The 27,588-nt window shown below is 45.9% G+C and overlaps 1 protein-coding gene and 1 non-coding gene across 9 annotated transcripts in view; both read left to right on the top strand.

Annotated features, from left to right (window-relative positions):
* ATP2B4 (ATPase plasma membrane Ca2+ transporting 4) overlaps positions 1-27,588 on the top strand; it is a 116,977-nt gene that overhangs the window by 83,240 nt on the left and 6,149 nt on the right. For 4 of the 8 annotated variants that reach the window (XM_024246645.3, XM_024246634.3, XM_024246649.3 and 1 more), the window contains 9 exons: positions 874-1,105; positions 1,952-2,131; positions 3,161-3,248; positions 4,165-4,271; positions 10,578-10,769; positions 11,226-11,439; positions 12,492-12,703; positions 13,860-13,967; positions 17,069-17,245. In XM_024246645.3, the coding sequence (XP_024102413.2) occupies positions 874-1,105; positions 1,952-2,131; positions 3,161-3,248; positions 4,165-4,271; positions 10,578-10,769; positions 11,226-11,439; positions 12,492-12,703; positions 13,860-13,967; positions 17,069-17,245 (1,510 nt within the window). Of the gene's footprint in view, positions 1-873; positions 1,106-1,951; positions 2,132-3,160; positions 3,249-4,164; positions 4,272-10,577; positions 10,770-11,225; positions 11,440-12,491; positions 12,704-13,859; positions 13,968-17,068; positions 17,246-22,922; positions 23,101-27,588 lie in introns of all 8 variants that reach the window. The other 4 variants (XM_063716633.1, XM_063716636.1, XM_063716641.1 and 1 more) reach the window with 2 other exon arrangements.
* Positions 19,275-19,399, top strand: LOC112131433 (small nucleolar RNA SNORA77). The gene has a single exon (XR_002913504.2). It is a non-coding gene; the product is annotated as a small nucleolar RNA SNORA77 (small nucleolar RNA).

Here is a 27,588-nt window from a genome sequence, read left to right as displayed (position 1 = left end):
GTTCTGTGTTCTCTTTTCCTTCTCTTTCCTTCCCATTCCCATTTCTGATTGCAGGGAATTTACATAACTTTAAAAGTGACTATTCGGCCAGGCGCAGTGGCTTACGCCTGTAATCCCAGCACTTTGGGAGGCTGAGGCAGGCGGATCACGAGGTCAGGAGTTCGAAACCAGCCCAACCAACATGGTGAAATCCTGTCTCTACTAAAAAAAAAATACAAAAATTAGCCAGGCATGGTGGTGCGTGCCCATAATCCCAGCTACTCAGGAGGCTGAGGCAGGAGAATCGCTTGAACCCAGAAGGCGAAGGTTGCAGTGAGCTAAGATCATACCACTGCACTCCAGCCTGGGTGACAGAGTGAGACTCCATTTAAAAAAAAAAAAAAGTGACTATTAATAAATTACCCATAGATCATCAAAAGTTGGCCCTATACCTAAGTAGAGCTGAATTAACCAGTGCCCCAACATGGCTTTAGCCACCTTCTTTTAATCAGCACATTCTTGTATAGGAAACCTCCCCCAAACCACCACCACACAGTGAGCATTATTCTAAATACTCATTTGAAAAAGTCTCTCTGCCTTCAAGAAGTTCAAAAGAGCAGGTGATTCACAAATGACTTGCATTGCATTCACATATGGGTAAGAACAGATGACATAGGAGAATCCCACTCTCTATATATCCAGACCTTACTCCATCCACAGCCCACCTACCTTGGAAAGAGGGACTCAGCTGGTTGATGAATGAAGGAAATGTTTGGCCACACTTGGAGCAATGTCTTTAGGAATAACACAGAGTTGCCAAAATGCCTGTCAATGATTGTAGAAACGTATTGAGTGCGAAGGGAGACACCGCGTTCTTACTGTGCACCTCCCCAGGTGTAATCGAATCCTGGACCGGAAAGGGGAAGCAGTGCCATTCAAGAATAAAGACAGAGATGATATGGTACGCACTGTCATCGAGCCCATGGCCTGTGATGGACTCCGGACTATCTGCATAGCTTACCGGGATTTCGATGACACAGAGCCCTCTTGGGACAATGAGAATGAGATCCTCACTGAACTGACCTGTATTGCGGTGGTGGGCATTGAGGACCCTGTGCGCCCAGAGGTGAGAGGGTGGGAAGCACCCAGGAGTCTCAGGAAGTGGGGTACTAGTTCCCTTTCTAGTTGTGACCCCAGGTAGGTAACCTAACTGCCTCTCGCTTGGATAGATGTTTCTGTGCTTCCTGCTTCACAGGACTGCTGTGGAGTGCCAGTTTGATCGAACGTGGCATTCCTAGGACTAATGCTGTCTGAGTGTTGAGAAGCAAAGGGCTTATTGGGCTCATTATTTGGTACTTAAGTGTTGTGAGGAGGTCGATTTAACCAGGACACCAACTTTGTCTTTAGCTCCCTCCTTTCAATCAACACATTCTTTTTGAGTACCTGCTGTGTGCTGATAACTATTCTAGACACTAGGGGATTGAAAAGTCTCTGCTTCTAAGAAGTTTAGACAGATGGACTATTAATTGTCAAGGCCCAGAGGCATGAGAGGGTGTCATGCATGTGGGAAATTACAAAGAGCTGATATGGTTGGAGCATGGGCCAGGCGGGTGTAGAGTGGAAAAAGCTTCTGCTAGAAAAGAAAGCAGTGGCCAAATCGCAAAAAGCCATCCATGCCCTGCTGAGGAGTCTCAATTGTAAGTGAAAGAGCAAGTTTTTACACCTGGCTCCCAAAGCAACTTTCCCTTTCAACTCATGGTACGATAGGGCAAATTCAAATGTGACTACTGTGGGTAGGACAGAAGTGAGGTGGCACCTAACAATATCAAAATGACCAGACCTGGCCCATGCTGCATGGCACCACTTCTAGGGTGCCTCTCTCCTGTCTGCCACTAAGGGACAGATGAACAGGGACAGTTTACCAGGGTCACCACCCTCATCTGCGCCCTTCCCCTTTCTTCACTCTCCGTAGGTGCCAGATGCTATTGCCAAATGCAAACAAGCTGGCATTACTGTCAGAATGGTGACAGGTGACAACATCAACACAGCCCGGGCCATTGCCACCAAATGTGGCATTCTGACACCTGGGGATGACTTCCTGTGCTTAGAAGGCAAAGAATTCAACCGGCTCATCCGCAACGAGAAAGGCGAGGTGGGTCCTGGCTAGGGGGAACCAGGACCTCACCTGACAAGGAAAAGGCGGGTTCTAGCATAAGTCATCTGGGTCATGTGTGGGAAAGTGGGTAGTTTCTAAAGTGAAAGCTATTCATAGTGAAACATCTCCTTGTACCAAAGCTGCTCATATGGTAACATTGGGAGTTGCCAGCCAGGCGCGGTGGCTTACGCCTGTAATCCCAGCACTTTGGGAGGCCAAGGCAGGTGGATCACAAGGTCAAGAGATCAAGACCATCCTGGCCAACAATGGTGAAACCCCGTCTCTACTAAAAATACAAAAATTAGCCGGGCATGGTGGCGTGCACCTATAGTCCCAGCTACTGGGGAGGCTGAGGCAGAAGACTCGCTTGAACCCAGGAGGTGGAGCTTGCAGTGAGCCAAGATCATGCCACTGCACTCCAGCCTGGGCAACAGAGCGAGACTCTGTCTCAAAAAAAAAAAAAAAAAAAAAAAAGGGAGTAGGGAGTTGCTTGTGAATGAAGCTAGTGAGCTTTTGAGATATCTTTTGAGATAGTGTCACTAACTTTTCATGTCTTTCTGCTTTTTCAGTTTTTTATACTGACTTCCCCCTAGCCTACCCCTCCTGTGTCCCTGCCCTTTGACTAACAGTGGCTAAAGGAGAATGTGGTCTGGTGGTGGCACAGATCCAAGCTTTCCTGAGCTACATAGAAATCAAACCTAAGACCTCAGAAGCACCACTTTACCCACCCGAGCCAAGAGCCAACCCTGGCCCACCTCCCGTTAAAGGTCTGGGAAATGGGGGATTGGCTCCCAGGTAGAGACTCGGGAGGAAAAAGAAAAAAAACAGGGCCTGAATGGTCATCATCCATGAATCTACCCTTGGAGACTGGTTGGCTGTTTCATCTCTGCTGAATCCAGAATAACACTTTCATGTGGGACTGTGGCGTACCCGATCTCCCAGTGACTCCGAGTGTGTGGAGAAGTAAGATTTTCCTGGATAGCTTTTCTGAGTTTGACTGATCCAGGTGTGGTCTGGTGTTGGCAGGTAGAGCAAGAAAAGCTGGACAAGATCTGGCCTAAGCTTCGGGTCCTGGCGCGATCTTCTCCCACTGACAAGCACACCCTGGTGAAAGGTGAGGTTGGCTTCCAAATAGGTGCCTGCAACAGCTGAAGGCAGGCCAGGGCGAGGACAGGTAAGAACCACCAGCCAAAGCCACTCTCCTGTCCAAATAGGGAAGTCCTAGGAGAGCTCCCAGGCTAGTGGGGAGAAAATACAATTAGCAAACATCTGAGCCCTTGGTGAGTATGACACACAATAAAGTTGCTGGGTTTTTATTTTTTTATTTTTTGTTTTTATGTTTGGAGACAGAGTCTTGCTCTGTCAACCAGGCAGGAGTGGAGTGGTGCAATCTCGGCTTACTGCAGCCTCCGCCTCCTGAGTTCAAGCGATTCTCCTGCTTCAGCCTCCCGAGTAGCTGGGACTACAGGCACATGCCACCATGCCTGGCTAATTTTTTATTCTTAGTAGAGACAAAGTTTCACCATGTTGGCCAGGCTGGTCTCAAACTCCTGACCTCAGGTGATCCGCCCACCTTGGCCTCCCAAAGTGCTGGGATTACAGGCGTGAGCCACCGTGCCTGGCAAGTTGTTGGGTTCTTAAAAACATGATCATGTCTTATTTACCAATAGTACTGTGAACTAGGCAGGGCAGGTATTCCCATTTTACAAATGAGGAAGTTTGAGGCAGAGAACACAAGTAACTTACCCAAATTGCCCAGCTGGTAGGTGGAAATGGTGCAGTTTAACCCCTAGGTCTCTGCCTTGAAATCCATCCGATGTGTTCTTCATAGCTGCCGTAAGGTACCAGATGAGGACAAACTTAGTTCAGTGCTACCCATGAAACAACTTACTGCCCTTAGGTGGTTCCTGTAGAACGTCTAGGAAAGGGAAAAGGGAAGGAAAGAAGAAAGTAGAAGGAGTGGCGGGTGGTAGGAACTGAGGGGTGGGGGAGACCAGGAAAGCTCACTGTGGTGTGTCTGTTTCTCCCAGGCATCATTGACAGCACTGTTGGGGAACACCGGCAGGTCGTGGCTGTCACTGGTGATGGCACAAATGATGGGCCTGCTCTGAAGAAAGCGGATGTTGGTTTTGCCATGGTAAGCTCAGCACAGTGTCTCTCTGATTGCAAGCTGCCTTCTCCATCAGGAAGCCAGGTCCGGCTTCTGGTTGCCTGCTGCTTGCTACACCTGCATAGCCCACGGGGTGCTTTTTTGTCCAACTCCATCTCTCCTATCTACTGGGCCAATCATGATATATGTAACTGGGGACCCATCAAGTATGAAGAATAGATAAGAGGGAGGGAACTCATGAAGAATCATATGCAGGAAAGCCAGACCAACATAAACTTGCCTATAAACATGTGATGTTGTCGACTAGGCAAACTCTAGAAGATTTGTGTTCCCTATGGTAGGCGCACTGTGTGGCTGGCACCATTGGGTATTCTGCTTTTCACTTCTGAGGCCAAGAGCATCAGAATCACTTGGAAAGTTCATGTAAAATCACATGTTCCAAGGCTCCACAGTTAGGCATCTTAATTCAGTAGGTCTAGGATGAATACCAGAATTTTTTTTTTTAAACAGGCACACCAGTTAATTCTGATGTTCAGAAAGGTTTAGAAGCCCCCCAGATTCTATCCTCACACTCAAGTAGTTTATGATTATAAGCCTCCCATACAGATTGAACTGTTGGTGATTTTTAGCAGTGGAAGGACATTTAAGAAGTCATCTATCTTTAGAGAACTCTTTTTTTTTTAAGGGTTTTATTCTAGGAAATTTCAAGAATATGCAAAAATAGGGAGAATTGACAGGTACCTGTCACTCAGCTTCAACTATGGTCAACACATGGCCAATCTTGTTTCAATGATCCCACCATTTACATCCCCAATCTTCAGCTGAATTGTTTTGAAGCAAATGCAAGGCATCATGTAATTTCATCCTTAAAAATTTCATGGCCAGGTGCAGTGGCTCACACCTGTAATCCCAGCTACTCGGGAGGCTGAGGCAGGAGAATCACTTGAACCTGGGAGGCAGAGGTTGCAATGAGCCGAGATCATGCCACTGCACTCCAGCCTGGGTGACAAAGCTAGACTCCGTCTCAAAAAACAAAAGAGATTCCCCCTCATTGACTAATTGATTACTCTGAGGTGGGTAGATCGCCTGAGGTCAGGAGTTCGAGACCAGTCTGGCCAGCATGGTGAGACCCCGGCTCTACTAAAAATACAAAAATTAGCTGGGCGTGATGGTAGGCGCCTGTAATCCTAGCTATTCCAGAAGCTGAGGCAGGAGAATCGCTTGAACCTGGGAGGCGGAGGTTACAATGAGCCGAGTTAGTGCCACTGCACTCCAGCCTGGGTGACAGAGCAAGACTCCGTCTCAAAAAAATTTTTTTTTCATTATGTAGGGGGAGGATATGGGGCAAAAAAAATTTTTTATTACATGCCTCTAAATAATAAGTATGTATCAATAATCTATATATCTAAAAGAATCTTAATACCATTATCTCAGAACAAAATTGATGTTTCCTTACTATCATGAAATTTCTAGTTTGTTCACATTTTCCTAACTGACTCAAATGTTTTTATAGTTTATTTGCCCAAATCAGGATTCAGAGAAGATCCATACCTTGCAATTATTTGATACATCTGTTAAGTCTCTTAACCTATCTCTTGGAGTGCACCTCCTTCCAGCTGTACCAGTAGCTGTACCAGCTGTATAGAAGGTTTCTATACAAACCTATAGAATGCAGATTCACCCACTCAGGCCCCACCCCAGATTTACTGAATTGGAAAGCCTGAAATTGGGGCCCAGAAATCTTAATTAATTATGTTAAATCTGTTAACTGTGTTTTGACAGGCTCTCTCAGTGATTCTTATGTACCCTAAACTTCAAGAATCACTGATCTTACAGGATCTCTATGTTGGAAGTCCCCAAAAACACCCCTATATTCATGGGGTTGCTAGGAGGACTCATGGGACTTGGCATCTAGTTGTACGCATGACTAAGATTCATAACAGTGATGTAGTAAGAATACAGTTGGATCATAAGAGAAAAAGACAATGGCAGAATCTGGATAAATCTATTTGCAGTCTTTCTTATGCTCTCCCTCTCATGAGGAGTCAAACAGAGTCCATTCTTTCCCCACTAATGAAAACACAGAAATAGATGTGTGATGTTCTGCCTAGGGAAGCCCATCACAGACTTAGTACCCAAGGTTTTTCTTGAGGCTGGTCACATAGGCACCTTCTGCCTAGCACATACCAAAATTCCAGACTCCCAAAAGGGAAGCAAATGTTCAATGTAAACCACATTGTTTGGACACAGTCTAGACACAGTGAGCCACCCTTATCAGTTAGTTGTTGAGGGCAAGCATTCTGAGAGCCCATTTCCCAGATGCCAGCCAAGGGCCCACCCTGCAAGCATTCCTTCCTAAGGATAGTCATCTCAGGCCTGCTGTGTTAACTGTCTTCTGCACAATTCCCCTCCATCTTTTTTCCTAGCAACTTAGTTTTGAAGGAAGTGGGTTGTTTGTCTGCAGAGACTATCCCTCAGTATAGATTTTGTTGATTATTTCACTGTGATTTCCTTTAACATATTATTTTCTTCCTTATATTTCCTATAAGCAAGTAGTTGGTTCTAGAAGTTACCAGATTTTAGACCCTTTCTTTCATTGAGGGCTGCAAAATGACAATATTGTAATTCTTTATTTATTAACTTAAATACTTATATAAAAAGAGATTCCCGGCTGGGTGTAGTGGCTCATGCTTGTAATCCCAGCACTTTGGGAGGCCGAGGCAGGCAGATCACGAGGTCAAGAGTTCAAGACCAGCCTGGCCAATACAGTGAAACCTGTCTCTACTAAAAATACAAAAATTAGCTGGGCATGATGGCGGGTGCCTGTAATCCCAGCTACTCGGGAGGCTGAGGCAGGAGAATCACTTGAACCCAGGAGGCAGAGGTTGCAGTGAGCCAAGATCACGCCTCTGCACTCCAGCCTGGGTGACAAAGCTAGACTCCATCTCAAAAAACAAAAGAGATTCCCCCTCATTGACTATTTGATTACTCTGAGGTTCCAATCCTACCTGAAAGGTAGGTTTTTGGTTTGTTTTTTAATTACTGGTTTTTTTAAAATGATGAGTTGACTTTTTAGGAACCTCCAAAGGTGACCGATGAGTGGATTTTTTTTTAAGTATCATTACAAATTCATAGATTTAAGTATATTTGACGTGTTTCAATCCACTGCTCTTATTATGGTTTTGATGCTCAAAGTGACCCACCATTAGGCAGAAGAGGCCTCTTCAACATTGCTGAGTCCTTTAGATAAAACCCCAGTTGTTTTTAATAGCTTTCTTGGTTTATTCTTGGTTTTTTGGTTCTTTTTTATCCTAGATAGGAAATCTTCCATTTCTCCAAGGATTCCTGCTTCATTTTAACGTGAAATAGTATTTATTTTATTTATTTATTTATTTATTTATGAGACGGGGCCTTGCTCTGTCACCCAGGCTGGAGTGCAGTGGGGCAGTCTTGGCTCACTGCAACCTCCACTTCCCAGGTTCAAACAATTCTCCTGCCTCAGCCTCCTGAGTTAGCTGAGATTACAGGCATCCGCCGCCAAGCCTGGCTAATTTTTTATATTTTTAGTAGAGATGGGGTTTCACCATGTTGGCCAGGCTGGTCTCAAACTCCTGACCGCAAGTGATCCACCTGCCTCAACCTCCCAAAGTGCTGGGATTACAGGGGTGAGCCACCGCGCCCAGCCTGAAATGGCTTCCCAACACTTTGGGAGGCCAAGGGGGAAGGAGAACTAGAGAACACAATTGGAACTCAAAGGTGTTCCTTGCTACTGAGTAGATCTTTGTTTCTAAGCCTTTTCAGTGGACAAAGCTAAGAAGTATGCTCTTAAGTCTCACTTGTTTTTGTGTTTGTTTTGTGTTTGCTCACAAAGATAAAATACTTCGTGAATTCATATTTCTGTTTTTCATTTAATTTTAGAATTATATATTTTTTATTCCACTTTTAGAAGAAATAATAACAAATAATTTTTAAAGAATTATAGATGTCTAACTTCCTGATTTATAACTTTCTAATTTTATTTTATTTTATTTTATTTAGTTATTTATTTTGAGACAGAGTCTCACTCTGTCGCCCAGGCTGGAGTGCAGTGGCATGATCTTGGCTCACTGCAACCTCTGCCTCCCAGGTTCAAGCAGTTCTCCTGCTTCAGCATCCTGAGTAGCTGGGATTACAGGCGTGTGCCACCACACCCTGCTAATTTTTGTATTTTTTAGTAGAGATGGAGTTTTGCCATTTTGGCCAGAGTGGTCTTGAACTCCTACCCTCAAGTGATCTGCCCACCTTGGCCTCCTAAAATGCTGGGATTACAGGCATGAGCCACCACACCCGGCTTCTAATTGTATTTAACTTCCCTGATTTTATGTTTGTGTCCCTTAAGCTGAAAATTTTGATTCCTAATTGCATTAACATGATTATTTTTTGTTTTATTCTAAAATATTTCAAGTAGTTAAAAAATGTCAATAATATTAATAATACAATTACTCTGCCAAAAACAATTGAATATTTTTCTTATAGTTCCTTTTATCCATAGGTATATGCTACCAGGAATGTGCCATCAAGTTATTGTTTTTAAGTCATTCGTAACATTCGTGTGTGTGTGTGCAGTTGTGCTACCAAGCGGCTACCAGATCATTTCTATCATGTTACTTTCCATTTTGGAGATTGCGTTTTAGGCCAGTGTGGTGGCTCACACCTGTAATCAACCGCAACACTTTGGGAGGCCAAGGGGGAAGGAGCACTAGAAGCCAGGATTTCGAGACCAGCCTGGGCAATATAGTGAGACTCCCATCTCTAAAAAAAATAAAAAATTAGCCAAGTGTTCTGGCACACACCTGTCATCCCAGCTACTTGGGAGGCTGAGGTGAGAGGATTGCTTGAGCCCAAGAATTCAAGGCTGTCATCCCAGCTACTCGGGAGGCTGAGGTGAGAGGATTGCTTGAGCCCAAGAAGTCAAGGCTGCAGTGAGCCAAGATCACACCTCTGCACTCCAGCCTGGACGACAGAGCAAGACCCTGTCTCAAAAAAAAAAAAAAAAAAGAGCGAGAAAGATAAAATACATGGTTCTAAAGTCAAATGTACAAAACGAGGTATATTCATAGAAATCCAGCTTCCACCCTCATTGCCTTTGCCTTGCTGCTTCCCTCTTAGTTCAATAGGTAATTTTTTTCTGTCGTTTTTGGTGTATTCTTCTGTTTGCTCCTTTAAAGTATAATCAAATGCAGTCCGGGCACAGTGGCACATGACTATAATCCCAGCACTTTGGGAGGCCAAGACAGGTGGATCACCTGAGGTCAGGAGTTCAAGACCAGCCTGGCCAACATGATGAAACCCCTATCTCTACTAAAAATACAAAATTAGCCCGTCATGGTGGTGCGTCCCTGTAATCCCAGCCACTCAGGAAGCTGAGGCAGAAGAGGAGACTCGCTTGAACCCAGGAGTCAGAGGTAGCAGTGAGCTGAAATCACACCACTGCTGTCCAGCCTGGGCAATAGACGGAGACTCTGTCTCAAAAACTATAAATAAATAAATAAATAAATGTAATATATTCATGGCCTGCCCCCTTAGATAAGTGATACCATACCATAAACTCTTTTTTCTACCTTTCTTTCTTCACTTACCAACGTAACTTAGATATTATTTCATAATAGTAATTATAAAGCTGGGCGATATAGAGAGACCCCCATGTCTACAAAAAATTTAAAAATTAACCAAGCAGGGTGAGCAAATGCCTGTAGTCCCGTTACTCAGAAGGCCAAGGTGGGAGGATCATTGGAGCCCCAGATGCAGAGCTTGCATTGAGCTGAGATCCTGCCACTGCACTCCAGCCTGGACAAAAAAGCAAGACCTTGTCTCAAATTTTTTTTGATTTAATTTAAAAAGAAAATTTTGAACAAAGATGAAACTTCGGAACTGTGCTGCCATACTACTTACTCCTAGAACAAATGCAGAGTTTCTCAAAGGTGTCGGAATGACATGGGCTTAAATGAGATACTGGCAGTGGCAACAGAAATGTAAGAATTTGGAGGTAGAATAGACAGGATTTGCTCTCTACCTTTTAATTAGTTTCCAAGGTTGAGGGAGTAGGAGGGGAGGGTGAAAGGGATATCAAAGATGACTGTAATTCCCAGTCTGGGCTCAACAGTAAGGTTGGTGGCATCAGGCCCCAGCCCTCCTTTCTCTAGAGTGACAGTGACACATTTGCTCTTTGTTTTCTTTTGTGTGACTAGTGGGCCCTGTAGTATTTACACTGACTTCTGAAGCTTCCTGGAGGTCAGGAAATGGAGCCTGGGCTTTATCCACTCCCTCACTGTTTTCCCTCCCATCTTACCTCAGGGCATCGCAGGCACAGATGTAGCAAAGGAGGCTTCAGACATCATCCTAACAGATGACAACTTCACCAGCATTGTGAAGGCAGTGATGTGGGGACGAAATGTCTATGACAGCATCTCCAAGTTCCTGCAGTTCCAGCTTACTGTCAATGTGGTGGCCGTGATTGTGGCCTTCACTGGAGCCTGCATCACTCAGGTGAACGGGGTGTGGGTGGACTGAGACGGGAGGGATGAGTCAGGGGCTAAGGAACACGGAGTGGAGAGTACGGTGTGTTTACTGAAGAGTAAAGACAGGGTTTCCCCGTGACGTTGGGACAGGAGTTAGCTCTTCTAAGTCCGCTGTCTTCATCTGCTTATGTAGATGGTAACTTACAGGCCTTAGCTTAGCACTTATGTGTCAGCCACTGTAATAAGCATTTATATGCATTATCTGTATTCTTCAAAAACGACCTTGCGAAGTAGGTATTATTATCCCCATTTTATGGGTGAGGAACTTGAGGCTCAAGGAAGTTAAGTAACTTTCTCACAGTCAGTAAGCTAGGAAGTGGCCAGATTCCAAGTCTAGGTGGGTCATGGGAGCTCGGCCATCGAAAGGGCAAAGGTGGGCTGGTTTCTGAGAAAAGCTAAAAGGACTGGTTCTTCTTCCCACCAGGATTCCCCATTGAAAGCTGTGCAGATGTTGTGGGTTAATCTGATCATGGACACTTTTGCTTCATTGGCCCTGGCCACAGAGCCTCCTACGGAATCTCTGTTGAAGCGGCGCCCCTATGGCCGAAATAAGCCTCTGATCTCACGCACTATGATGAAGAACATCTTGGGCCATGCGTTCTATCAGCTCATTGTCATCTTTATCCTTGTCTTTGCGGGTGAGCCACTTTGGGGATGGGGGTAGCAGCTGGGGTCCTGGTTGGAGGTGGGGGCAGAGAAAGAAGGTAGCATGAGAGCAAGCACACAGGTCAGGAATAAGCGCAGCTTCACCTCCCAGTGCTTCCTGTGCTCCCGCTACATGGTGCATTATGCTACTGTATGTACTCATACAGTACTCTTGAGTACTGTGTGTACTGTATGTACTCAAGAATTTCACAAGGGAGGCTTTCTTTTTTTTTTTTTTTTTTTTTTTGGAGATGGAGTCTTGCTCTGTCACCCAGGCTGGAGTGCAATGGCGCTAACTCGGGTCACTGCAACCTCTGCCTCCCAGGTTCAGGCGATTTTCCCGTGTCAGCCTCCCGAATAGCTGGGATTACAGGCGTGCGCCACCACACCCGGCTAATTTTTGTATTTTTAATAGAGACGGGGTTTCATCATGTTGGCCAGGATGGTCTCGATCTCCTGACCTTGTGATCCGCCCGCCTCAGCCCCCCAGAGTGCTGGGATTACAGGCATGAGCCACCACGCCCGGCTTATTTCTTTTTTTACAGATGCAAAAAATTAAGCTCAGGTCCCATAATGAGTACATAGTTGCACTAAAATTCAAACCTATGATTGCCTGACTCCAGCGCACATAGTCTTACTGCCATGCTGCACTACATGAGAGCAAGTATCAATGCAGCAAACTGAGAGAGAAGGTAAAATAAGTCAAGACCAGAACTAACATTTAAAATGTTTAATAACTAGTACAACAAAAAATTAGCCAGGCATGGTGGTGCACGCCTGTAGTCCCAGCTATTTGGGAGGCTGAGGTGGAAGGATCACTTGAGCAGGAAGGTCCAGGCTGCAGTGAGCTATGATCATGCCACTGCACTCCAGCCTGGGCGACAGAGTGAGACCCTGTGTCAAAAAAATAAATAACTAATACAGCTCAGATATTGATCAATTAGAATGGACACCAGCCATAAGCAAGCAGTATATCTGTACCAACACATTCTGACTCTTAGTTCAGACCACACTTAACCTCCAATGCTTCTCCTCTCCCCACTAGGTGAGAAATTCTTTGATATTGATAGTGGGAGGAAGGCACCTCTACATTCACCACCCAGCCAGCACTATACCATTGTTTTTAACGCCTTCGTGCTGATGCAGCTCTTCAATGAAATCAACTCCCGAAAGATACATGGAGAGAAAAACGTCTTTTCAGGCATCTACCGCAACATTATCTTCTGCTCTGTAGTCTTGGGCACATTCATCTGCCAGGTGAGATTCTATCTGCAGTTGGGGCAGGAGATCTGGAATGATAAAGGGCAGAAGCTGGGAACCAGGGTTCCCTACATACCTAGGAAAACGAATGAGGGAATTACAGGGACTGGAGCTGTAAGTTGAACACTTTGGGATTCCCAATCTGCTTTCTTCTGCATATTGCTCTAAAATTGGAGCCCATTGTGTCAAGAGCTCCAGTGCAGGGCAGCATGTTGACTGGAAATAAAATAATACTTCTAAAATCCTTTCATGATCTTTCTAAATACACAGAAATTTCACAGAATGACCAAAAGAAGTATTCTCTTCTAGTCCGTTTCTGTGGCTCCTCTCAGCCTATATGAAATGTGCATGCACATCTAGTATAGACTCTCCCTGTCCCTGCCCTTTGTTCTGAAGGGCTTATGATAAAAAGTGTTGTGCAACTCAAAGAAAGAGAAGTAATGGGATTGTACACATATATTACATAGTCAGCCCAGCTTGGACTCCTCCAATATGAGACTATGAGCTGACCATGTCCCATCCCTCAGCAGGGTACCTCCCTTTATTTGTCCCCATCCTCAATTCCTTTTTTTTTTTTTAATTTAATTTTAAAAATAGAGATGGGGTCTCACTCTGTTGCCCAGGCTGGTCTCAAACTCCTGGCCTCAAGCAATCCTCCTGCCTCCCAAAGTGTTACTACGCCTGGCCTTTTTTCTTTTTCTTTTTTTTTTTTTTTTTTTTTTCGTTTGAGACAGATCTCTCTCTCTCTGTCTCTCTCTCTCTCTCTGTCACCCAGGCTGGAGTACAGCCTCAGTCTCCCAGGTTCAGACAATCCTCCCACCTCATCCTCAGTTCCTCACTCCATCACTGTACCTTCTCCTTGTCACTAACTGGCTTTAGTCACAAGAAGCCTCCAGCTCCCCTAACTCCTCCAGATCGTCTGTTAATCATAGTCACAGTAACTATGTCTGTCTCCCCATCAGAGTGCTCTTAAAGGCTGTTTTTGTCTGTCTCCCCTTTGAGATTTCTTCTTTTCCCTTCCCCTGAAAGCAAATCAGGACTTGCACCCAAGGATCCGAGGAGTGGGATGATGCGGCTTTGGGGGCCTTGGCTGGAGGGCCAGCTGCCTGTTAGTCATTTCCTTGATGGTGGGCTGCCCCTTTCTCTGTTCTAGATTTTCATCGTGGAATTTGGGGGTAAACCCTTCAGTTGTACAAGCCTCAGCCTGTCCCAGTGGCTGTGGTGTCTCTTCATTGGGATTGGAGAACTTCTGTGGGGCCAGGTGAGTACCAGCACACCCTCCTGGTGCATTCTCACAGCCTGCAGACCTCCCCTCTTCTACATGAGATGGAACAAGCAACTGTGGAGATCCCCCAGCTCCTCATCTTCATCTTCTCCTCTTTCCTCCCCACCCCCACTCAAGTTTTCAAGTTCTTGCCATCTCATAGGATCTCAAGGTGGAATGATCACTTCAGAGGTTTCAGAATTCTTCTCTAACTATGCCTGGAGGTAGAAAAATCCCTTAGCTTCTCTGAGACAGAAACTAAACTTTTCAATGGAATTTTGCTACAAAAAAATAAATATAATAAGGGTCTTAGAAGTAGAAGAGTTTACAAGACACATGTCTTTATTCTCATGAGGCAGCAACCTGTCTGTGGGCTGCCGGGCTGACATAATTCAGGGTTTCCAGCCTCTTCTGTTTCTTGCCATGGCTTTATCTGGGTGGAATGCTTAACTCTTACCTGAGATAAATTCAGATTTACAAGATCTCTAGAGTAGCAGTGCGGCCTGTGGTTCAGAGCATGGACTCTGGAAATGACTGTCTGGGTTTAAATCCAGCTCTCTTTTTTTTTTTTTTTTTTTTTTTCTGAGACAGAGTCTTGCTCTGTCACCCAGGCTGGAGTGCAATGATGTGATCTCGGCTCACTGCAAACTCTGCCTCCTGGGTTCAAGCAATTCTCCTGCCTCAACCTCCCAAGTAGCTGGGATTACAGGCAACCACCAACGCACCTGGCTAATTTTTGTATTTTTACTAGAGACGGAGTTTCACCTGGTTGGCCAGGCTGGTCTCGAACTCCTGACCTCATGATCTGCCTGCCTTGGCCTCCCGAAGTGCTGGGATTACATGTGTGAGCCTCCGCACCTGGCCCAGCTCTTGTTGCCCAGGCTGGAGTGCAATGGCGCAATCTCGGCTCACTGCAACCTCCACCTCCAGGGTTCAAGCAGTTCTCCTGCCTCAGCCTCCCAAGTAGCTGGGATTACAAGCACCCACCACCACGCCTGGCTAATTTTTTGTATTTTTAGTAGAGACAGGGTTTCACCATGTTGGCTAGGCTAGTCTCAAACTCCTGATCTCAGGTGATCCACCCGCCATGGCCTCCCAAAGTGCTGGGATTACAGGCCTGAGCCACCGTGCCCAGCCTCAGCTCTCCTTCTTATAAGCTGAATCATCTTGGGCAAGTTACATAACCAATCTGTGTCTCAGTGTCTTCAACTTAGGAAAACAAGGTCGTTGTTAATTAGTGAATCAGTTACTATACAGAAAAGACTTAGAATAATGTCTAATTCCGTATAAATAATCACATTTTAAACTATTACGATTATAATAGTATCATTAAGTCTAATAGTTTCACTTCTTCCTTAATACCACTTTACAAACCTCCCTCATCCTCAGCTCTGGCCTGGGCTATACCTCTCTTTACAGACCCCAGGTCTCTGCAGATAATCCCTTAGTGCCCAGCCACCCAGGTAATGGACAATTTGCCCTAACTGGCCTCAAAGAGCCATTTCTGGAGCTGCAGACGTTCTCCCCTAAACCTGCTAGTTATTTATTTTACACCTAGATGCCTCCCTGATTAATTTCTTTTTTTTTTTCTTTTTCTTTTCCTTTTTCTTTTTCTTTTTTTTTTTTTTTTTTTTTTTTTTTTAAGAGATAGGGGTCTCAGGCCAGGCGCAGTGGCTCACACCTATAATCCCAACACTTTGGGAGGCCAAGTCGAGCAGATCACCTAAGGTCAGGAGTTCGAGACCAGCCTGGCCAACATGGTGAAACCCCGTCTCTACTAAAAATACAAAAAAAAAAAAAAATAGCCAGGCATGGTGACACATGCCTGTAATCCCAGCTACTTGGGAGGCTGAAGCAGAATTGCTTGAACCCAGGAGGTGGACTGCAATGAGCTGAGATCACAACACTGCACTCCAGCCTGGATGACAAGAGTGAGACTCTATCTCATAAAACAAAAAATAAAGAGATTGGGGTCTCACTATGTTGCCAGGCTGATCTCAAACTCCTGGGCTCCAGCAATCCTCCTGCCTTGGCCTCCCAAAGTGCTGGGATTACAGGCATGAACCGCTGCACCCAGCCCTCCCTAATTAATGTCTGACCCACTTCCCTCCACCCTGTTCTGTTTGGTGAAGATTTTTTTTTTTTACCAGTGAGTTCCTAAAGCAGTTTTATGCTTTGGTAAAGCTTGGTTGTTAAACCCGTTATTTGAAACTCAGTTCTGGCTCTTGCCTCACATGTGGCCATGTGGCCTTGATGCCAGACAGCAGCCTTCCTTCTGTATCACAACAGCTCTTTCCACATTCAGAAGCAGAGCTCTGGCATTCTTCCCATTTCTAAACCCTTGACTCCATATCAGATTGCCCATACAGTCCCTCTTCCCCACATGAGCCCTGGCTACTCCTTATCTTGTCTGGAAAGAACTGACTGACTGGTGCTGAGCTCACCGGGAAATTTATTTCGAATTTCAAGCCCTGTGTACTGCTGCTTGTCTTCTGATAATACTCATGTGTCCTCTCTTCTATGGACTGTCCCATCCACTTCCTCACCTCAAGCCCAAGAAAACTTTTGGTATCCTTTCACAAGAGTTTGTAACACAGAAACTACTTTGCATGTGGCAACTAAGAAAGGGGTCATTCATTTCCAATACCCTTCTCAACCCCTTACCCATACATATGCAATATCACCATCTTCTCCCCAAACTCTTTTCTTCCAGGTCCTGGTCTCTGTTCCTTCCTACTGCATACCAGTAGTATAGTTCTGTTAACCTTAAAAGACAGATTGCAAAATGGAACAGAGGAAATGAGACAGAAAGAGGAAAATCAAGTATATGACCAGGCAGATGGCTGGTCGATTACTAGAATAGAAGCTCTCTTGTGTGTGTGTCCATAAATACAGAAAACCTTCCTAAAAGCCTGACCTCTGATGGGCACTTGGAGAATGCTTTCCTGGATGGATTGGTGCTTCTGTCCACTGCTCTTCCAGTGGGAAGGGTGGTAGGGTAAAGAGTAACCTGCCCAAGGGCCTGGCTCATGTAAGTTAACTGACAGCTCTTCTCACACTGATTCTGACATCTTCCTCTTCACTGCACTTGTTTTCAGTTCATCTCCGCAATACCTACGCGATCCCTGAAGTTCCTGAAGGAGGCTGGGCATGGCACCACCAAAGAGGAGATCACCAAGGATGCCGAGGGGCTGGATGAGATTGACCATGCTGAGATGGAGCTGCGCCGAGGCCAGATCCTCTGGTTCCGGGGCCTGAACCGTATCCAGACTCAGGTACTCTGATAGTGGTCTGTCTTTCCCTTGGGAGAAGAAGCTTCCCATCTTGGAAGATATTGGGAGGGTAGCAGTTCTTGTTGGCCAGCATCTCTTCCCTTCCAAAGACTCACTACTGATGGGCAGCCCTAGATCCTCAGCTTCAGGACAGACAGGCAAAGGGATCTGTGTGGGGTCCTCTGAGAGGAGAGGAGTCAAATGACCTAGACCATAGGACACTATTAGCATAGTCCTTTAGCTCTGGGTTGACCTAAAGCCCACCCTGCCACCCTCTGTCAAATGGGCAAGCTTCAGCATAAGGTCTCTTGCAAGCACTAGACCTGACCCCAGGGTGGGAAATGTTCAGTTTTTCCCTACCCTTCAGAAGGAAGGAGTTAGACAATATCAATATGCCAACATACCCAGCATTCACTTAATATAGCTTCCTCACACTGCCATTATAGGAATAGATGCTGTCTGGAAGGGTCTTTGTAAAAGAAACTCACCTTGTTATATCTCCCCCATTCAAAGTGTAAGGCCGTGGTGGGGAATCTGATGGTTTCATGTGTAAAAATGACAATAGTCTCTTGATATCTGAGCATCTTTTGCAGGATTCAGACTTGCTTCCTGACAAGGAGGAAGCAATAATTTCTTCAAGCCTCTTCCCTTCTTGCAATTTCTGAAATGGGATAGAAGCCACCCCTGCTGCTTTTATGTCCCCTGCCTATAGCCCCACAATAACTTTTTTTTTCCCACTTTCCATGCATCAATTGTAACTACTTTCTCCTGGGTGAATGGGCTGATCTAAGCATTGATAATTCTGTCATCCCCTGCTCTCACCCCCCATAGCTTTATAGTTTTAATCCTGAGATTTTCCATTTCAAAAACACTGTAAATTCCAAGATCTCAAGGGTGGTCTCCAGAGAACAGGCGTATTTCTCTCTGCTGATTGGCTAGAGATCTTCAAAATAAGTTTCACTGTCTAAAACTGGCCTTGCAAATGTTTTAGAAAGTTCCCCAGTCGGTTGGGTGTGGTGGCTCACGCCTGTAATCCCAGCACTTTGGGAGGCCAAGGTGGGTGGATCACCTGAGGTCAGGAGTTCAAGACCAGCCTGACCAACATGGAGAAACCGCGTCTCTACTAAAAATACAAAATTAGCCGGGCGTAATGGCACATGCCTGTAATCCCAGCTACTCGGGAGGCTGAGGCAGGAGAATTGCTTGAACCCGGGAGGCAGAGGTTGTAGTGAGCCGAGATTGTGCCATTGCACTCCAGCCTGGCCAACGAGAGCTAAACTCTGTCTCACAAAAAAAAAAAGACTGAGTGCGGTGGTTCTCACCTGTAATCCAGCACTTTGGGAGGCCAAGGCAGGTGGATCACCTGAGGTCAGGAGTTCAAGACCAGCTTGGTCAACATTGTGAAACCCCGTCTCTACTAAAAATACAAGCCAGGCATGGTGGCACATGCCTGTAGTCCCAGCTACTTGGGAGGCTGAGGCAGGAAAATCGCTTGAACCCGGGAGGCGGAGGTTGCAGTAAGCTGAGTCCACGCCATTGCACTCCAGCCTGGGTGACAGAGCGACAGTTGTCTCAAAAAAAAAAAAGAAAGGAAGGAAGTTCCCCAGTCAATCCCACCTCGTTAGTGTATAGGAGAGATAGTTGGAGTGAATATTCTAAACTACATACCTGGTAGGAACTTATCTCCTATAGGCAAGACAACAAATAGAAAAGTGGAAAAGAGGCCAGGTGCAGTGGCTCACGCCTGTAATCCCAGCACTTTGGGAGGCCGAGGCCGGCAGGTCATAAGGTCAGGAGTTCGAGACCAGCCTGGCCAACATAGTGAAACCTTGGCTCTACTAAAAATACAAAAATTAGCTGGGCATGGTGGTGGGCGCCTGTAATCCCAGCTACTCGGGAGGCTGAGGCAGGAGAATCGCTTGAACCCAGAAGGCTGAGGTTGCAGTGAGCCGAGATCGCACCGTTACACACCAGCCTGGGCAACAAGGCAAGACTCTGTCTCAAAAAAAAAAAAGAAAAAGAAAAATGGATTGCAGACTCACTCTGCACCTGACTGTACTTCCAGGCGGGTGCTTTTTCTGTCTGCCAGAGAAACATTCCAGGGTGCTGTGGCTGCCTCACCTATCCAGGGCGATGCAGCTCCCTGGGGACACAAGTGCTTCCTGGGGAGCCCTGAGCACTTCTCCGTGTTGCTGGCCTCACATCCAATTGGGCAGGCATTGGAGTCCGGGCACTGCCTGGAGCTCACCAGAAGGTGCTTTACAGTGGTCCTCAGTTTGTCTCTCAGAAGGCTTGGTCCCCTCTGCCGTGAGGCTGGACTGCAGCTGTGGTGGCAAGTGACCAGATGTCACTGAGCAGCCTGACCATGGTCTAGGCAGTACTTGAATGCATCCACTTGGATTCCTTTGGTCATTGAGTTTCAAGAAGACAGACTCCAGGAGACGGCTTGGCCAGGATCAGGCAAAAACAATCATGCCGAAAAAGTGGCGGAAAAGCTAGAAGCTCTCTCAGTGAAGGAGGAGACCAAGGAGGATGCTGAGGAGAAACAATAAATCGTCTTATTTTATTTCCTTTCCCTCTCTTTCCTTTCCTTTTTTTAAAAAAAAATTTACCCTGCCCCTCTTTTTTGGTTTGTTTTTATTCTTTTGTTTTTACAAGGGGTGTTATATAAAGAGCTGAATTTAAAAAAAAAAAAAAAGAAGAAAAAGAAAAAGAAAAGTGGAAAAGGGCTAGGTAGGGAAACGCTAGGGTTCCTTTTCCCTCTCTCGAGTTCCTCCTCTCAGAAAGAAAATTTCCAGCGGGACCTACACAAAGTGCTTCATGGCATCCAGAGTCCCCACGCTCATTCCCTACCCCACCCCACACTCCAGGCTGCTGATTCCAAGTACCCATAGAACCTGGCGCCTTTGGCTCCCATCTCTAAAGCCCCCATTGCTTTCCTTTGGGTCTGCTCTTTCCAAAATAACCTGTCTTTGCTTTGCTTTTCTTCAGGATCAACCACTTCTTCTACTACGTGATTTCTTTTCTCCTAGCCAAGATTCCCTCAGTCCAGTGCCTCCTTGCTCCTTTCCAGTCTCCTGTCCTGGGAGGCTGAGATTTATGGGTCTTCCTTCCCCTCCACTACCAATTTCTATTTCCTTGACTATACCCCTCTCTACAAGGTCTTTTTGGTTTCAGTGCCTACATAGCTTTAGGTATACTACCTTTCCCCATTGTTGGAGCATGAGGCAATTGGGCCAAAATGGCATTAAAGCCTAAAGTGAGGCATGTTCAAGATGCCACAGTGACCAAATTCACGCCATCCAGGATGCACCTGACTCTGGAAGCTGATGAGGCTAATGATGCTAACGTGTATCCTGGATCCCTGAGGTCTGCTCCCAACATCAGCCCTTCAGCCTCAGCTGGGTTCTAACGAAACCCCCTGCCACCTCCACGTTGATCTTTGTTGTCATTCTCATCGCAGTGCTTTGGTATGGGAGGTGTTAGAAAACTTAGAGACTAGAATTGTGGAGGTTGGGACCTTGTAACTCCAATAAGCACTGAAGAAGGTGTCTCTACAGTCCCTTCTTCCATGGAGGTGGAACCCCCATACCCACCCCAAGTGTAAACCCTCTCCTCCTGCAGGTTCAAGCTCCTCAGTCCCAGGGAACTAAAACTAAATAATGTGAGGAAGCAGTGGTGTTTCTGCTCAAACTGTGATCTGGATCCAGAAACTAGCCCTAAACAGCTCATGGCTTCTCAGGAAGCTTTATAAAAGAACTATCTCACTCACATTCTGCCTACTTTCCCCTCTTCCCTCCTGGGGAAATGAAGTCCAGTTAATGGAATCAGCACCTTTCCCACATTCGTGGTAGATTAACCCTTGGCATTAAGCAGATAGATATTTCTAAGATTATTCTACCAGATTCATGAAGGCTAAAGGGAATTCCTTTTGATTTTGTCCTTGTTACTTAGGGGACGGGGATAAGGATGGTAGAGTTGATTGAGGCCCTAGATCAGGACCATTGTCAGAAAATGAATGGCATGACCAGGCGCCGTGGCTCACACCTGTAATCCCAGCACTTTGAGAGGCCGAGGAGGGCAAATCACAAGGTCAGGAGTTCGAGACCAGCCTGGCCAGCATGGCGAAACTCCGTCTCTACTAAAAATAAAAAAATTAGCTGGGCGTGGTGGTGCACACCTTTAGTCCCAGCTACTCAGGAGGCTGAGGCAGGAGAATGGCTTGAACCCAGCAGATGGAGGTTGCAGTGAGCCAAGATCGTGCCATTGCACTCCAGCCTGGGTGACAGAGCCAGACACTGTCTCAAAAAAAAAAAAAAAAAAGGACGGAGGGAGGAAGGAAGGAAGGAAGCAAGCCGGGCGCAGTGGCTCATGCCTGTAATCCCAGCATTTTGGGAGGCCGAGATGGGTGGATCATGAGGTCAGGAGATCGAGACCATCCCGGCTAACACGGTGAAACCCCGTCACTACTTAAAATACAAAAAATTAGCCGGCCTGGTGGCGGGCGCCTGTAGTACCAGCTACTTGGGAGGCTGAGGCAGGAGAATGGCGTGAACCCGGGAGGCGGAGCTTGCAGTGAGCTGAGATCGCACCATTGCACTCCAGCCTGGGTGTCAAAAAAAAAAAAGAAGGAAGGAAGGAAGAAAATGAATGGCATTAATTGCCTCTGTCTCTGAGGAACAGGGCACTGAAAACCAGAGGCTATTTGTGTAAGCCTCGACCTGTAGCTGTTTCAACCACTACCAACCAAAACCTCTTCCTCCCCCCGTCCCCCAGTCTAATTGCTGAGTTACTGTCAGCATTTCTGCCAGACATTTCAGATCTCTAATGCATTAATGCACTTAGTAGCATTCTCTATAGTGGGCTTGGCCACTGGGTTCTTGTGCCCCATTCTCAGGGACCCTGCCTACTTCAGCCCAGGGAAGGGATAGCTCAGACAAGATACCCAGAGGAGGATGAGCCCAGCAACTCATGGCCCAGGGGCCTTTCCATCATGGCCACTTGTATATTGGCTACTAAACGGCCCCTGTTTTTAATTTAAACGCATGAGTTATTTTCCTGGAAAATCTGCAAAAATAGGTAGTCAGTTTAATTGATTTAGAGGTTCCTGAGCCTTGAAATTCAGTAATACATAATTTGCCTTCAGAATCTTCAATTGTTTGCCTTATTTTTAAGAGTACAGGTAAAAACGGGCCTGTAGGTGGAGGTTGCAGTGAACCGAGAGCATGTCACTGCACTCCAGCCTGGGCGACAGATTGAGAGTCCATCTCAAAAAAAAAAAAAAAGAGTGCAGGTAAAAACAACAAATAATCTCTGTCTAGCTGTTAGGAGTGATGGAGTAGGGAAAAGTTCCTTTACATTTTAAATACTCTTGGTCCCCTCTACACCTCAAATGCCCACTGTGGATTCAAAGGGAAGAAAAAACTAGACTCTGGCTGGGCGTTGGGACTCCATGGCAAATTGTTCCCTAAATGAAGTATGATATGCAATTAACGTTTTTCTCCTTCTCCTCACCATTGCTTTGTGAGGGAGGGAAGCTCTCTCTTGCTCTCTCCTGTCCCCTTTTCCCATCTACTTCCATTCCTGCTTCCCCAACCTTCCATGACCCTCCCCTCCTCTTTCTTCACCTCTCTCCGACTGACTGTGGAGCAAAGCTGTCTCACTCTCTGATTCTTTGCAGATCGACGTAATTAACACATTCCAGACGGGAGCCTCTTTTAAGGGAGTCCTAAGGCGACAGAACATGGGTCAACACCTTGATGTAAAACTTGTTCCTAGTTCATCCTATGTAGCAGTTGCACCAGTCAGATCTTCCCCCACCACTTCTGTTCCTGCTGTTTCATCTCCTCCTATGGGCAGTGAGTGATAGTCTATTATGATGCATGATTTGCTAAAATGACCACAAGAGAGCACGTGGCATCCACTTTAACCAACCATGGTTATCTTTTCCTTTTGGTTTTTCCCTTTGATATTTTGACTTAAGGGAAGAAAAGACAAAAATCCCACTCTAAAACCAGCCTGTGTGCCCTTGTATTTTATTTTTGTAATGTAGAAAAGCTATTAAACCTTAACTGTTTTAAAGACAATAATTCTGTTTTCTGATTGTTCCTCTGCATTGCTCGTTTCTTCCTTTTCTTGAGTTTTGTTTTGTTTTGCTTTGCCTTTTTTGTTTGTCTGTTTGTTGCTTTGCTGGGATATGTTGTTGTTCCTCTCTTCTCCTCCTGCTCCTTTGAGTCTGAACTCTACCTCCTAAGCTTAGATGTGAGGTTAGGCCAAAGGAAAACCCAAGAGCTTTGTTTACACGGGGGCAAGGTTTGGGATCTTTTGAGGAAAGGTAGGAAGGGAGCTAATGTGCCCATGGGTGTGTTTTGACTAGTGGACCTGTCATAATTGAGTCAATATTAAACTTGGTCAATAATAATAATCCATTTGGCTACCACTGTATTGCCGACTGGCAATTTTAGCATAAAAGTTGTAGCTGGCCGGGCACGATGGCTCACGCCTGTAATCCCAACACTTTGGGAGGCCAAAGCAGATCACGAGGTCAGGTGATCAAGACCATCCTGGCTAACACGGTGAAACCCTGTCTCTACTAAAACTACAAAAAATTAGCTGGGCATGGTGGTGGGCACCTGTAGTCCTATAGCTACTCGAGAGGCTAAGACAGGAGAATCACTTGAACTCGGGAGGCGGAGGTTACAGTAAGCCAAGTGGAGAGCCACTGCGCTCCAACCTGGGCGATAGAGTGAGACTCTGTCTCAAAAAAAAAAAAAAAATTGTAGCTATAGGTGAAGAAAAGAAGGTAGTTCAGTTCAAATGTATATGGTTGAACATCCCTGTTATTTTACTTTTCTGGAACTCCGGTTTAAAAATCAGTTAATCTTGGCTGGGTGTGGTGGCTCACGCCTGTAATCCCAACTTTAGGAGGCCAAGGTGGGCGGATCACCTGAGGTCAGGAGTTCAAGACCAGCCTGGCCAACATGGCGAAACCCTGTCTCTACAAAAATACAAAAATTAGCCGGGCAATATGGTGTGTGCCTGTAATCCCAGCTACTCGGGAGGCTGAGGCGGGAGAATCACTTGAACCCGGGAGTCGGAGGTTGCAGTGAGCCAAGATAGCACCATTGCACTCCAACCTGGGCGACAGAGTGAGACTCCATCTCAAAAAAAAAAAAAAAAAGTCTGGGCACAGTGGTTCACACCTGTAATCCCAGCACTCTGGGAGGCCGAGGCGGGTGGATCACAAGGTCAGGAGTTCAAGACCAGCCTGGCCAATATGGTGAAACCCTGTCTATACTAAAAAAATACAAAAATTAGCCAGGCGTGGTGGCACGCGCCTATAGTCCCAGCTACTCAGGAGGTTGAGGCAGGAGAATCGCTGGAACCCAAGAGGCGGAGGTTGCGGTGAGCCAAGATGCTCTGCTGCACTCCAGCCTGGGTGACAGAGAGAGACTCCATCTCAAAAAAAAAAAAAAAAAAAGAAAAAGAAAAAAATCAATTAGTTCACATGAAGGTAGGAGAAATATACAAAAGAGTCAAAATAACATTTTTTCTTCATTTACTAAACTTTTAGGAGTTTCTGAAGAGGAGTGCCTTTTATTTTGCTTCTCCTTTTCTCTAGTTTGATTGTTTCACCAATAGCCAGCGCTTATTTTGCACATAAAGTTTCAGGAAGCCCTTTCTCAGCCAGACTTTCAATTGGAATGTTATCAACTCACAACCTAAGATCTGGTGTTCCCATTGGTAGATTCTTGGATTCTTGCTAATGCTTATGTCCTATTCCTGGTCATTTTCCCTTCCCCAAATGGGACTCAGAGTGGAGAGAGAAGGTAGCCAGCTCTTTGCTGATAATGTGGGAAGGAGTTTATCTGTATTAAATATAATGTGGGTTTCAAATATCTGAGTGTTCAGTCTGTTCCTTCCTCCCCCATTCCCAACCTCACCGCCCCCCACCCCGACCTCTGGGAAGGGGCTAAAGAAAGAACAGTTGCCTTGTCTGTTGTTCACATGATCACGGACTGTGTGGGTTGACCAGACTTAGATTTGTTTTGTCTCTTTAGCCAAAGTGTTCTGATGTGAGGAATGGGGGTGGGACTTGATAGAGATACATACAATTTCTTTAGGTCAAAAAAACAGGCAAGAAAGAACTCACTAAGTCTTGCCCTGCAAGTATCCAGGAACCTCTCCCGCCAGTTCTTTCATATTCCTCTCTTAATTCCTTTTTTCCTTCTAGTTCTGCCATCCCCTTCTAACTAGCTTCTGTACTGTTTTAATCATCCCTTTCTGGTAGGAAGGGTTAGTGTCAGATATCCTGATGGTTTGATGGTGGAAAGAGACTAAGCGGAAGACAGCAGAAGACTGGGATCTTGTAGAGCAGCTGGTAGAGGGTGTGCTCCAAACCCTCAAAGACTAGAAGATCAGAGGAGAGACAGGCCACACCTGCTCTTTCTCCAGCTGTGCCTTTTTAGTTGGAGCTCCTAGAAGTTATAGCCATACCTTTTAAAACCCTCTTTCCCATTCCAGATCTCCAAATGAATTCAACTGTTTGTCCAACCATCATTAGATCCCTAAGATTTTCCTGCATAGGGAGGCCCTGATCCTTTTCTCCTGGTTTCTGAAAAGAGCAGAAAACTGCCTGGCGCGGTAGCTCATGCCTGTAATCCCAGCACTTTGGGAGGCCGAGGCAGGTGGATTACTTGAGGTCAGGGGTTCGAGACCAGCCTGGCCAACATGGTGAAACCTCATTTCTACTAAAAATACAAAAAAAAATAGCTGAGTGTGGTGGCGCACGCCTGTAATCCCAGCTACTCTAGAGGCTGAGGCAGGAGAATCGCTTGAACTCGCGAGGCGGAGGTTGCAGTGAGCTGAGATCACGCCATTGCACTCCAGCTTGGGCAACGAGAGTGAAACTCCATCCCAAAAAAAAAAAAAAAAAAAAAAAGCAGAAAACTACAGAATGAGAAAATGGAGACTTCACCTGCCCTCTCGTTGAGCTGCAGAGAGTAGCCCCCAGCACTCATACCAAGTCTCCTGAGTCATGAAAAGAGTTGCCCCTCAACCAGCCACTTCCATCTGTAGGCCAGGGCCCCAGAAGAGATATTTCCCCAAGGTTTTGAGAAATGATGACCAGGAAGGGAAGGGTTGACTGGCTGTGTGGAGAGTGCTCAAAGCTTTCCCTGCACCTGCTTCACTAGCCCTGTCTTGTCCTCATACACTGCTCATGCACCAGGCATCATGCTCCAGGAAGGGGAGATGCCAGCCCTGGGTGGATTGGTGGTGATATAGTGTGTGGTTGTTCATCAGCATGTGTTCTCTGAGGCCAGTGCTGGAGTTGGGGCATCTTGGCACAGCCCCATGCCCTCTCCTCCCTCACCCTTCTCTCCACCCACCAAGCCAGCTGGTGCTCCCTAGCTCTCTGACCCCTCTTCACGTGAGCTTCCTTACAGGTGGCTGGTTTCCCTTTAGATTCCAGAAGTCCTGCAGTCTAGCTGGATGACTGTTTCTTGCTCCCCAAAAGACGTTTCCCGTATTTTTTCAATCTACCCATCCCCAATTCACTTTTATCTTCCTCATTGTTTGGTCACCCCAACAGGTGAGAGGAAAAGCAAACAAACAGGGCTCCAGACCCTCACTCCAACCCCAGTTGTTACAAATTTATTTTCTATAGTGGACTTCATATGTAATTTTTTCAATAAAGTATTCAATTGAATGGAAGCAGGAAGTTGAAAATCACTGATATTGAAGATGATGTATTGGCGGATAAAGGCACCTGCCCTCCTGTAATATTCAGTAGAAATTTTGAGATCTTGAAAGCATATGAAAAATGTAGGCTATGTTATCACTCCTGACAGTGATGGCTTTGATGGAGTGGGATGACTTTGGACCCATCTCTTGGCCAGTGTATCTGTGCCAGGTCCAAAGGAGAAGGCATTGGGTTTGGACTCACTTAATCCAAATTGCCTTGCTCTGAGATTTTATGTAGATCAATGAAAACTTGAGACTTCCTGAAGACCAGATGGAGCCTCTATTCCATCTGATCTCACCTAGATCTGGAGCAAAGGAAACATGACAGGTAAAATTCACACATCAGATCGTCAAATAGGAATCAGATAATAAAAATGTGGTCCTCGCTTTCTGTTCAGCATGGTGAGTGTGTGCCTGTGCTCCCTGATTCTTCTTGGCTGAGGTGTTGAGCTCATACTATTGAGTGGCAAGGAGTCCTTTGCCTTCTGAGCTTTGAGCACCCTCAGTCCTGCGTGGGTCTGCAGGCTGTAGTAGAGTGAGACAAGATAAAGAAAGCCTTAGCCAGCAGAGACATATTCTCCTCCAGAGCCAACATTATTGAT

This window comes from Pongo abelii, chromosome 1 (assembly GCF_028885655.2).
Source record: "Pongo abelii isolate AG06213 chromosome 1, NHGRI_mPonAbe1-v2.0_pri, whole genome shotgun sequence".
NCBI lineage: Eukaryota > Metazoa > Chordata > Mammalia > Primates > Hominidae > Pongo > Pongo abelii.
The sequence above is the reverse complement of the archived record's forward strand: the minus strand, read 5'-3'. Positions and strand labels throughout refer to the sequence as shown.